Source organism: Ixodes scapularis, unplaced genomic scaffold (assembly GCF_016920785.2).
Source record: "Ixodes scapularis isolate PalLabHiFi unplaced genomic scaffold, ASM1692078v2 ptg000058l_1__unscaffolded, whole genome shotgun sequence".
Classification (NCBI taxonomy): Eukaryota; Metazoa; Arthropoda; class Arachnida; order Ixodida; family Ixodidae; genus Ixodes; species Ixodes scapularis.
This window is the reverse complement of record NW_024609900.1, coordinates 2374723-2388156: the sequence shown is the minus strand read 5'-3', so window position 1 is coordinate 2388156 and position 13434 is coordinate 2374723. Positions and strand designations below refer to the sequence as shown.

The following is a 13434-nucleotide window of genomic DNA, read 5'->3' as shown; positions in this document are numbered from 1 at the left end:
GAGAGCTGAATAGGTGGAACGCATCTTCTTTTCCAGCCTATATTCGTGCGAGACGGAGGCAGGGAGTGCCTAGACAAACCAGCCGTCGTGCTCGGGCGTTGAAAGATGGCCGACTCAGATTTTTCTTTTCATCTCCTGTCTGACCCAACACCGCAAAGGATGCGTGTGAAATGCTGCCGCTTCCGCGTTACCCTCGCTCCTGTTCCCGTCTCTCACCACGACCCAGAGAACATCTTGCCCTCCACCGTCTAGCGGAAGCATCCTTCCAACGCACACTTGCACGAAGGAGAAGGAAATTACAAAATAAAAGCACCGCATCCATCGCAGTACAAACGAACCGGTCCACATCGGACGTTCTCTGCTCTCACACCGCTGCCGAAAATCCGCGAATGAAAAAAAGATGGAGGCGCGCCGGAACTCCAGAACCAAACACGAATCAAAAACGTGCCATTGGACGCCCCGGGGTGACGTCACGGCCCGGGCTTGTCCAATGGCGCGCCGATGGATGGCTACCCGGCGCTCACCGGAGTCTCCCTTTCAAAATCGAGAGTAGGACCAGATCTTTCGAGCAGGAGAGCTTGCGGGGGGAAGAAAAGAAAGAAAGTGCGGGAACAGCGGCGGTGGGGGAGAAATAGGGAAGGAAGGGGGAGAAAGGAGGTCACCGCGACAGAAAAGCGCGCGCTTTCGAAGGCGCGCTTTCAGAAAGCGCGCGAATCTGACGGAACCGCTGGTGCATTGACCTGTCCAGGAGGCGTTTCTGGAGGAGATGCCCGAGCAAAGCAACGACTACCGGGTGGTGGTGTTTGGCGCCGGCGGCGTCGGCAAGAGCTCCCTGGTGTTGCGGTTCGTCAAGGGGACCTTTCGGGAGAGCTACATCCCCACCGTCGAAGACACCTACCGGCAGGTGAGTCCTCTCACCAGCCCCCACAGTCGCTTTTCGAGGCCAGTGGGCTCTCCAGGGGTCTCAGATAAAGCCGTCCATTCGAAACAACCATTCAATAAAGCAATCTAGGTGCGAAGATGGACGGAAGATAAGAAGACATGCAGACCTCTGTTGTTATTGTCTTGCCATTTTCTTAAGTCACCCGAGGCTGTGTGGAGAATGAGTCGAATCCAAAGTAGAAGAGAAAGCAGCATAATGAAAGAAGCAGCATAATGAAAGAAGGCAACGTCTCAAGAAGGCAAGCATAGAACGTTGCCTTCTGTAATTTGTTTCTCTTTTCCCCTTCGGATTGTATTCGTTCTCCACCCAGTCTATGATGAACTCACCTGCGCATAAACTGTTTTATCTCTGCTTTTGGTGTCTTAATGCACTACCAACTTACTCGAATTGTAACAATGCGAAATTCTGTTTTTTTAGTTTTTTTTTTTTTTTACAGCGCCATGTTTTTTTTAAACGTTTCGTCGCGGTTTTAGAAGCACTGTCCAGTGGACCTGACTGTCCTAAATCGTAAATGGTCATTCGATACAATGGATCCATCTTAAGGAAACCCAAGTTCCTAAAAAAATTTTAAAAATCACTCAATCGAGGTTTTTAAGGATACTACTGTAAGTAATCAATCACACTCCAAGCTATAACTCGTTGGTAACAGGAATCCTTTAGTTGCCATCACACTGACAACACACCATACAAAAGACTGCCTGATGTAGACATGTTAGGATCATACATCTGTACGAAGCGCACATGCTTCAGGCGTGTCCGCAGAATAAACTGTAATCATGTCCGCAGACCGGGTCTTTTGTATGATGTGTACGAGCAGTGTGACTGTGACAGCGATTTGTAGCCGCATTAGCCAAGCCAAGTCAAGCCAATTGAATTCTTTTCCTTCTTCTTGGTCACCATGGCCAACTTTCGGGGAAATTCCTTGGAATGAAATTATCGAGAAAATATCACATTTCTTATAGATTTGCTTTCTATATGATACCCAGGCAGTTAGTTATACAGTCCTCGGGAACATTACGATGTTTTTCTGTGTTTTTTTTTTCAACAAAAACATAAATGAACAGTTTGGTAAACAAAAACCATAGAATTCAATTAAAAAAAAAGTTGTAGAGCCGCGGAAAAAAAAAATATATGCGTCCAAAAGTTTAATAACGGCTTCTTACTATTTTATGACTGTCATCTAAAATGTTCCCGGGGGTCATTTACGATGTTTTTAGCCATTCAATTGAAATACTCATCGTAGTGCATGCGCTGAGGCGTTGATGTCCCAGAAAGTTGGGGATGTCTACATGCAACCATTCAGTATAACTTCCTTTTAAAGCGCAGCTCTTAGGCGCCCGTTTCCGGCTTGAGCGGCGTCGCCGTCGCTGTCGCCGTCGCTGTCGCCGTCGACGTAACCGCGCGGTGCATTATGGGTAAATTTTCCCGAAGGAAGCCGAGGTGCTCCCGAGGACCACGGGTTCCTTCGGGAGGACCTTGGGTTCCATCGGTAGGATCTCGGGAGGACCTCGGGTTCCTTCGGGAGGACCTCGGGTACCTTCGGTGACCTCGGGAAGAGGGAGTCACGTGACCCCCCTCTCCAAGGTCACGTGACCTCCCTCCCCCGGAGGTCACGTGACCCCTCCCCCCGAGGTCGCGTCACCCCCCTCCCCCGAGGTCACGTGACCCGCTCCCTGAGGTCAGGTGACCCCCCCGGAGGAGATTGAAGGAGGGAAGGAGGAGGATAAGGAGGAGGTGTATAGCTTCCCCTCAGTACCCCTCCCTCCTCCTTCTCAAGAGCTGCGCTCTAATTCGGCGTTACAGGAAGTTGTAAACGGCTTTGACTTTTTCTTCTACAAGCTAAACGTTGTCGAAATTAGCAAAAAGTTCTAAGGTTCGCATGACCAGCAGCCGAAACCCGAGGTTAAACGCAAGTTCGACTACTTACTGAACAAAGTTGTGAGGTTGAACTCGAACAAACAAATTGATTCTCGCAAATCTAACAAGCATCTTTTCGTCGTCGTCCTTCGAGAGTGCTTGGACGCTGTCCTCTGGATCAACCGGCATTTTTTTTTACTCCCCATCAGGAATTGGAGAAATTCATGGATCAATAGACGCTTTTCGAAAGTGCACGCCATCTAGTAGCTGCGGCGCCAATTATCAGAAGCCGCAACTTTCTGGGCACCTGCCACGTGCATGTATTAGACACGACAGTTGAGTCAGCGCTCGTCGAGGACTCGGGTCCAATCACAAGCTTCATGCCCGATGGATGGATGGATGGATGTTGATGGCTATACCCTTTGTAACGAGTGGTAGCTTGTGCCACCTAGCCTAATTCTAAAAATACCAACACATGATTCCTCCCGCCCTTCTAAAATCAATGTTCTACCCCAAACCATCACCAGGCAGTGTGGGATATCACCAGGATGACCTTCGGGGGATCGGCAAAAAAACTAAAAACATCAAATTTCGACCGCCAATGTTGCTTGATGAACTTTCGAAAAGAGTATATTTTGATTATCCGCCGGTAGGGGGTTCACAGGTGCCTCTCACAAACCGGAAAGTGCTTGGGAAAAAGCTACATCGGAAATGTAATTCAATTACAATTAAAGCTATTTTTCTCCGAAAATAGTTTAGTCTGCCTTAAGTGGGCGTTTATTCGGAATTTTCAGGTAACTGTAATTAAAATTAGGATCGTGCAAGAAGTAATTATTTGCTAGTGTGCATTACTTAAAAAAAATGCAACGCAGTTAATTCACATTTACTTTCCTTTGAGAACTACCCGATTTCTACTATATGATAAGGTAATAGCCGTTTTCAGCACTTTGAGGCATTAGTTCACCGACCACTGAGGATCCATTATACGCCTTTTCAGATTCGTCGCTATGTATAACTTTGTTTCGCCTACTTCATAAATACCATGATATGAAAAGTTAGTTTTCAGCACGATGCGAGTCACTCGTTTTATCGTCGTTTAATATAATATAATTTAGCGTTGTAATAATAAAAATAGCTTATTTCCACGCCAACAATGTTATTTGTTTCCTTTCTATCACGGCAGTTGGAAGTAAAAGTGACATATTAGTGTTTGTGGGGAGTGGAAGATGGTGGCTGAGTGGGCTAGCGCGCACCAGCTCAGAGCAGGTGAAGCGAAAGCTCGCGCTGCAGAACCCATGGAACCCTGCCAGCTTCGATCTGAATGAGCATCGTACCGGCGTGCGGTCCTGCAGCGCTTGTACCGCAATGGCTGAATTTCTCATCTACAGAGGAGACACGAGACGGCCATATTGGGGCTGACTCCCGCAACACAAACAAACACACAACAAAATTATTCTTTTACTGAAAGAATCTAACGGAGGTTCAAAGTCTTAACTGTAAGAAAATGACTGACAGGAGTCGCGATAACTTAATCACTGTCTGCGTCACGATCATTATATTTGTATTCATGTTTTTCTTCATTTTGACAATGGAACCAACTCGCTTTATGTGGGGCATCTTCGGTGCTCCTCTCTAGGTTGTTTTAACAGTTGATCAGCTGTTCGTTTGCGGTCGGTGCTCTGACGCAGCCTCGACACTTTCAAACACCCACGAGTTGGCACAAGGGCAGCTTGAAAAACACTCAGTTTATCTTCGCCTCGGCCTTTAGATCAGTGGCGCCATATGCCGGGTGGGCTTGGTACTTTCGGTCTGTGCATATTTCCTTCTTTTTTTTTTATAAGGGTGAATTACGCCTAATAGTGCCGTTAGTGACATTTTCCTAAAGTTAGCGCCTAGATTTGATCTCGCTAATAGTACAAAACCCGCCGTCTAGCTCAGAACCGGAAGTGTGTAAGGGCTATTTGCCACACTGGCGCAACCACATTTCAACTCACGCGAGAAAGCGAATAGAACGAAGCTCCATCATTATGACAAAATGATATTTGAAAAGACTTGGATTTGCGATACAAGTGTTGCAATTACCGGCGCCAAAAAAGTAAATATATTACGACGGTTATTTTAGTCGATAATAAACTACAATTAGAAATGGCTCAAAAATAACTGCAATACATTTTATCAATTCAATTACTGCCTGACTTCGGCGGGGCGAACAGAGCCGGTCGCAGGACGCTAGCCTAAATGCAGATTCCCACGGATTTATAATTGAATCTTCACCAATTTCCTAAAGCCGACCCAATAAGTGCTCCTCAAACACATCTACACTCGCGTATACGAGAACGAGGGGTTACCGCGCTTTCGAAGCCCTAAATACGATTTCGAATAGCGTAGACCAACACGCGTATAAATAAGTCCACGTTTGCCCGCAGCAAGTGTGGGCGCTGCGAGTGCGTATAAGCGGACTCGTGTGAAGCATCCGCGTGAAGTATCGACCGCGGCGCCACCGCAGCAGTGAGAAGTCGTTAAAACAATAAGCGACGGTGCTGCCACGGCGTGGCAATCGCATACACCACTTAGTGAATGATTGTCCTTCTCGCTCACACTTCCCCACACATTCTGGTGCCTAAAACGCGTTTCACACTAATGTGTTCACCACGCAAATACAAAAATAAGTTTTTTTTTTCTATTTTTACTTGATGAAGTCATAGAAGTGTCACGCTGTCGCCGACCGCGATCCTGGCGGTGCCACGGCAGCGGTGGTGGAGGTTGCAGACGCCTGTTCGTTGCGGGGCGCTTTCCTGCTTGACAGTCCACGGAAGCTTCGGCAGTCAAAAGTTGGGACATCGCGACGACAGCGACACTCGCGTTCGCTCGTTTTCTTCGCCAGCATTTCTACGACCAACCGCCAGGATCGCAATATGCAACAGCATGACACTTGCGGCTTTTGTGCCGTCTTTTTTTGTCACTTCGGCACCACTTCTAGATGCGTGGACGGAATAGGACGCTAAACACAGGAGTCCAAAGCGCGTTCCGGTCGCCATACCCACATAAAAGTCTGTGGTTAGGCGTTCAAGTCGCTGGCAGTCGGTGATCTAAGCATTGCTTCGCGCATCGCAGGTCTAACGATAGTCACTTCAGGTTAAGAAGGGTTTTCGAGGCAAAGGAGGGGGGGAGGAGCAAGCAAACGGAATGCTGCAGAGGAGAAAACCTCCACCTCTTTCCAGCGTTCCGTCTGCTTTTTCCTCCCCAGTTTTCTTTTCCCTCGAAATATTTTCTTAATCTGTAAGTGACCATAGGGATGGCGATCCTAAAGTTGAACTGATTCACGAACCTTCGAAAGCACGGATTTTGGTTTCAACAGACTTTCCCGGCTTGTCCACAAACGTTTCAAAATTTGATTATTAAACAATAAAACTACTCGACTTTTAAATATTTGGTTGGTTTGACAAATATCGCGTCACTCATGTACCGGACAGCGCCAGCTCGTTTTCAATTTCCGCGTAATCGCATTATAGTCGAACTCGAGTCAAGCCTTTGTAAAATTTTGCTTTTAGCAGCGAGTTTCAGTGAGGTGTCAACACCTCAAGGCGTTCTCCGCCACGCAGGAAAACGCTTTGCCATGTGCAAGTCATCTGAAGCGAGCATGGGATGTTGAGCGACCGTTCTGCCTTGGCGCAGGTGATCAGCTGCAACAAGAACATCTGCACGCTGCAGATCACCGACACGACGGGCAGTCACCAGTTCCCTGCCATGCAGAGACTGAACATCTCCAGGGGTCACGCCTTCATTCTCGTCTACTCCATCACCTCCAGGCAAAGCCTGGAAGAGCTCAGGCCCATCTTCGAGGTGATACGAGAGGTACGGACATGGGCCATCATCATCATCATATTCATTCATTCATTAATCCAATCATTCATTCATTCAATCAGGGAAGACTATTGCCAGTCACTAAATCGGTGGCCAAGGCAAGGGCGAATGCTGCTTTACAAACTGCACAAGTAAACTAGACAAAACTATGCCGAAGTGCCAGCAAGAAGAACGCTTTCGGTAATTTACCTTAAGTTCAACACATTTAATAATATAAGTGGCTAAGTGTCAAGGAGATAAAACACACGAAACACAACATGCGATCATATCGGTTTTAATTAACCTACTTTAATACAAAGTAACAACAAATTATTAACAATTACACACTATGTAAACGGTATTAAATACGACGCATTCACTCAATTGAACGGTGTGAAATGTGAGATGTGATATGATAGGACAAACGGTACGAAAATGTGATTGTTATCAACAGATATTAAAGTAGAATAACATTTTTATGGTGTCAAGTCTTTTAAATCAGTCACCCGAATTCTTTGGTTGACTGAATATGCATAACGGTAAATAATTAAAGCATGAAATGCTTTTTAACGCTACCCCCAATCCCAAAATTTCGTCCGTCCATCTGTCCGTGCATTTCCTTCAAAATTTAGCGGGTAACACGGCGTTACGTAGCGTCACCTGACCTTAAGAAAATGGATGGCATGTGACCTGTACGTCAACTAAATTTACCCGCTAAATTTAACGGGAAAATGCACGTCTTTTAGACAAAACGTCAATTCAGTTTCCCCGCTAAATTAAGCGGAAAACTGACGTTACGTGACCTAAACAACAATACAGTTAACACGTATATTTAGCGGAAGAATTCACCTCTTGAGACCCAGACACTACCCAGTTTCCCCGCTAAATTTAGCGGGAGAAATTGACGTCACGTGACCTGACACACCAAGTCCCTCACCAATTCCCTATAATGCATTTGATGCATTATAGGGAATTATAAGGCTTTGTCAATTTTTTTTAATTTGTTGATGGCACAAGACGATGTTCATAACAGTTGTTTAGAAGCAAAAAGTTGGTTCATAGAGTGCTCATTTCACTGGTAAAAAGTACATGTTATACGTTTGTTTACAAAGCGGGAAGTTAGCCAATCCCAATAAACGTCCAGTTAATTTTTTAAACTTTATTTTAGCTTGACAATACATTTTTAATTTGAAGTTAATTATCAACTCTTAGGTAATTACCCTGCTCATCGTGATGATTATCCCTCTATAGTAATATGTCTCCCTGGCACTTTGCGTGTTAAAGTGCGGCTCGCGCTCCCTCCCTTACCGCCCCGCCCCCCCCCCCTCCCCCCCCCCCCCCCCCCCTATGTTGCGTATAGTTGAATTGCTTTTGACTCGGATATATTGAAAGTAGTTTGAGTTTCGTCTACTGCTCCAAACAAAAGTTTGCCCCCCCCCCCTTCTCCCGGCTCTTGGAAGTTTTGTGGTTTTGTTTGCGGCTCTTAAACCGGGTCTTCCTGGCCACCCCTGATCTATAACTTTCGCGGCTTTTTTTTTTTTTTTTTACTAAATTTTGTAAAGTTTAAAACTTGAACTGTACACCGGATGCTTCAGCCATAGAGTTATTATAATGTACGCTAGAGGTTCAACTGGCGCTAGTGTCTATGCGACTTCCGGGAGGCAAATTGAAGCAGACAGCAACCAGTCTACTTTTGCGGTGCTCCTGTGCATTCCTATGGGAAAACGCGCGTGAATTGTGTCTCTGCGGCGGAAAATAACATGAATAACTTTTATTATTTTGGTTGTACCGGATGGTATGTACCTTTATTAATATTGTAAAAGTGTAATTGCTTTAGTTACAGCATTTTTCTTTACCACTGAACGATGTTGCGCTTCGCTATATTTCATACCCAAACCTCTGTTCCATGACAGGTACGTAAAAACGAGCGAGGATTCTGAGCTAAATAACGATCGAAAGGAATGTATAGAGCAGGGGCGGCCAAACCGCGGCTCGCGAGCCGCATGCGGCTCTTTGCTGGTCCAACTGCGGCTCGCGGATCTCTTGTAAGGGGACACCCCCCCCCCCCCCCCCACCCCCTTTCGCCCCTTTCCGCGTTTTCCCAGGAAAAAAAAAAAAGGATTTCAGAATAAAGCACACTGCAGCTTGCAGTTTGACAGCCTTGTACTCCCATACGTACAGTCGTACAGCCTTGTGAATCTATACGTACAGTCAGACTCTGAACAAAAGTTAAATTTGCCCCCCCCCCCCCCCCCCCCCCCCCCGCGGCTCTTAGAAGTTCCGTGGTTTTGTTTGCGGCTCTTAGGCCAGGCCAGCCTGGCCACCCCTGGTATAGAGTGTGTTCAAGGTTCGCTAGCATTCCGGTGGCACTTATATATTGCCAATGTGCCCGTCCTGTCGCTCTATGAATATGACTCCGTCTTGCACCTTTACGATCGGTTAAAAAGCATTCGAATGTAAAAAAATAAAGTACGTGGGCTACGAAAGGTGTGTCTTTTTATTATTTCCTATGTCAGGCAGTTTTTATCGAGCACCCGTTTTCTGACTTCTCCCTATTTGTAAAGATTTGGAGCGTGCGGTTGATGATTTGAACCCAGAACATGCATCTTCGCACATATGAAATGAATGAATTGAATATGAATTTATATATGAAATTACCAGCAGAAAGAATAAAGCAGTAATTATTTATTGCAAATCGGACTATATTACGTGGCTTTCAATTTGTTTTGATCGCCCGCATAGTTACTTATCCAGTGTTACTGCGTAGTTTTTGCCGTCGCTCTTGGTTTTCCACATGTCCTTCGGTCGTTTGACACGGATATCCCCCATGGCGGAAAGCGCCGACGCCGTGTTCGTGCTAACAGTGTCCGACAGTGCACACAAATACAAAACGGTTTTAGCACCGTTTTTCATGTCACGAATTTGAAATAAAAACGGCGTAACTGACCAATTATTTCGTCTGCGTGACTGAGAAATGTTCCAATGTGCCTAGTACGTACGAAATATTCGGTATATTTGCTCTTGTAATCGAGCGCTACGAGAAAATGCACCCGCTTTTTCCCATAGAAAAGCATTACCGGAAGTCAATTTCCGACTAGTTGCTGTCTGCTTCAATTTGCAGCAGCACACTAGCGCCAGTTGAACCTCTAGCGTACATTATAATAACTCTATGGCTTCAGCGATTCCTAGGTGGTTTCCGAAAAGAAGCTCTCTTTGTGAACCACCCACCTCAATTGTTCCCAAAAAGGAACTTTTTTTTCGGGAACAAACTGCTTGCACCGTAAGCGTCGGGGATTATAAAAAAAAAAAGAAAACTTATTGGCTAGATAATAACTACATTAAACTAAATACCTCCTTAATTAGCGAAAATAATTACATGGTTCCAACTAGAAACTTGCTAAGCGTCATAGAAAAAGCCTAAATGAATCAGTTTTAGGAAGACTTGAAGCACGTGTGAGGCGCGGGTGTGTGCTAAACTTACCGGTCTTGCAGCGGGCACAAGGCTGGCGATGCAAAACCGGGTTTGATAAGCATACCATCAACGTTTTCGCACGCTGTTCTACCAGAATGTTTAAGATTACTTTCCTTTTTTAATTCTACGAAGCCCTTTTCCATAAATGCAGCAAAATAAAAAAAAAAAAAATAACTTGTCTGATCTACGCAGGATAATCACACATAAGTGCCGAGTGCATTAAACCGTTTCTTGCGATTTTAAATAAAGCTTTGGACGACTGGCAACAATGATCTTAAGCATCAAAATGGCTAAACGTCCCGTTACTCCGATGCCTGGCTCTAGCGGCTCTAATCAAAGCTACAACAAGTCAAAGCTAAAGCAAGTCCAAGTCATGTTCGCTTCATACACACGTATGTGTGCTTCAAACATGTCTGCAAACAGTTTTTTTTTTCTGTGTGCGAATATTGTGAAGGGACGGTCATATAAAAAATAACCACATCTCGGACAATGTCTGCGAACCGTGTTCTGTATGATGTATAAGCAGTGTGACCACCGCAGCTTTAACGTTCGAGCCTACGGACTCTCTTTCGTTTGCTCCAGAGCAGAAAAAACAAAAAACAAATTGGCGTCGTGCCTCATAATGACCCGATGTCACCCCCCTAAGGCAGACCCGCGCACATCGAAGTCCCCTATGTGTAGGTTACGAGCTTAGCCAACACCGCCTGTAGATCCATAAAAGCCTGTGCACTGATATTCTGACGTCATCACAGCGAGATCGAGGGACGACGCAGATTGGACGCGAATGGTGCGTCAGCGCTCGGCTCGGACCTCGCGTCCAATCAACGCGTCGAAGGACGCTCGGCGTCGGGCTAACTAATGTCCGACAGACCCTGTCCCAAAGTCAGTCGACCTACCCTTTGCAGAGCCGAACACGACGCCCTTCTAATGGCGTGCATTCTAGGCAGTTTCTTCGCGCGAGGAAAAGCGAACGTCTGGAAAAGCGGCAAAAATTAGATCGATTCATTGTGTTGGTCCTCGTACGTCGCTTTCAATTCGCGAAGTCGGGGGTGCTTGATTTTGGCCGATCTTGTTCTCCCAGCACCGCCATTAAAGTGCGAAAGAATTGGAGCTTCTGAGACGGCCAGTAGATATGGCTCTTGCGTTGGAAAAAGGGTATATTCCCGAGTTGGCTCCGTCCGACCGTCATGACGCTTCCCGGAAGAGGAGGAGGTTGTTTGCAGGCTTCGCTTATTCTAGATAGTGTTAGCGGAGCCTCTATCTACGTACATTCGCAACTTTCAGCGATTGTAGTAACGCGGTGTGAGAATTGCGCTCCCCATTACACCCGCATGATAGGCTTCGGAATAAAGGTGCTCAACTTACAGCTTCCTGGCGTGGAAGATACGAGGTCATTGGAAGATACGAGGTCATGCTTTCGTGTCGCTCGTATTTCCCAAAAATTGAGAATTACTCACGCGTCGCCTCCCCAACGTCGTACTGATGTTCTGCGACGATCATCCAGAAAGACCTCTAAGCTTACCTGTGGACATGCCTCGAACACGCACGTTCGAAGTATGTTTCCTTCATACAAATGCATGCTGAGACCATGTACACGCAGACAGTCTTTGCGTGACCAATGGGACGGCACCGCCTATACAAGCAAGAAACACGCCTCATAAAGTGCCTGCAGATTGTCTTTTTCACGATGCATTGGCACTGTGGTCGCGACATAAGGGTGAATAGAGTATGGGTTGTTTTCATTGGCGGCCATAGCTGAGTCCATAGCTGCTGAACGCGAGCTGACGACGAGCTTTGACGTTGCCTTTTCAACGTGCATTCTGCATCATCAAGAGTGCCGGCCTTGACAGCCTACCAGAGTGAGCTCGCTTTGACCATGCGCAATAAACATCGCACTCAATTATGACGTACAGCGAGTACCCCCTATAGAAAGTATTCAGATGTCGTCATCAGCAGGATCTGAGGGTAAGACAACTTATCGTCGTCTATTACGAACAAGTTTTGATGGTGCGAAGGGAATCTGGTCAACGTTCGCTGTCCGCACGCGCTCGACCTCGCAGCACGCAGCTGTGACCGTTAGCGAATACTCCTTTATATAGGCATTCCGTGCTAGGCCTAATTTTTCGAATGTCCCGACCGCCGGTGCAGGTGAAAGGAGACGACACCGAGGGCATCCCCGTCATGCTGGTGGGCAACAAGAGCGACGAGTCCGACTCCCGGGAGGTGGAGGCCCTCACGGGCCAGGAGGAAGCCAAGCGCTGGGCGTGCGGCTTCCTCGAGACATCGGCCAAGACGAACCACAACGTCAAGGAGCTCTTCCAAGAGCTGCTCAACATGGAGAAACGACGTTCCGTCTCGCTCCAGCTGGAGGCTAAGAAGACCAAGTCGCAGCTTAATAAGGAGAAATTCAAGGGCAAGTGTCTCGTCATGTGAAACGACGGCAACCCGCACCTGAGAGGAAACCACTCCTCCTCGACGTCCCCTCCGAAACCCCCCATTTTGTTTTTATATTTCTCTCTTTCCCTTCTTCAAACATGCGCGCACACATGTGCACAGGGCAACACATGCAAATGTTTGTATACATGTACGCAACAAACATGGCCGCCGGGATGGCCATGTGGGACTGCTCCTGGTGTTAACTGCCCGTGGTCGGAGGTCCACGGAACGTTTCAAGGTGGTTCCTGTGGGCGACCAGTGTAATTGGTCGTCTGCTATGGTTTAGCAGACGACGTGGTGTCGGATTGTAGAACTGTGTGGGCAACTGTCTTGAGCCACTGTATCTCTACGCTGAACGTGAATGCTGTATAAAGCAGACGACAAGCGATCCCTGGATTGGAAGCTAGTTGAACGCGAGGCCACGGCATCCCGTAAACGACCTACTCTACAATATGTGAGCAGCATATTTGTCGTCACTATTGTCGTACTTGGATATTGTACCGGGAGCAGTGTCGTCTGCAAGAACAAAGTTGCTGATAGTTGTTTCGTGCAAGGCTAAAGTGCACGGTTCAGGGAACGTGTGATCTGGGAATGGCGCGGACGTCAACTTGGAATGAGTATGAACTGGTACTGGAGCGAATGCCAGTTTAAAATGTGTGTAATAGAGGGCATAGTTTGGAATTTGAAGATATTGAGGTCGGTTCATAGGAACTGATGTCGATAATGGTTGCACAATATGCCAAGTATGTGGACTGTTGAAGGGCCAGACATTTTTGGAAAGCTTTGTGAGCGGAGGCAGCTGAGATATGTTGTTGCGTGTCATGGTTGCTATCTTGATAGCCTTTTCACGTCGTCAAAAAAAAAATATTGTTCATGATGTTAA

At 46.6% G+C, this 13434-nt stretch overlaps 1 protein-coding gene across 1 annotated transcript; it reads left to right on the top strand.

Moving 5' to 3' along the window:
- Positions 1-766: 766 nt before the first annotated feature.
- On the top strand, positions 767-12644 carry LOC8028224 (GTP-binding protein Di-Ras2). The gene is made up of 3 exons (XM_002410665.5): positions 767-904; positions 6476-6655; positions 12264-12644. The coding sequence occupies exons 1-3, from the start codon at positions 767-769 to the stop codon at positions 12546-12548; spliced, it is 603 nt and encodes a 200-aa protein (XP_002410710.1). The 3' UTR covers positions 12549-12644.
- Positions 12645-13434: the final 790 nt, after the last annotated feature.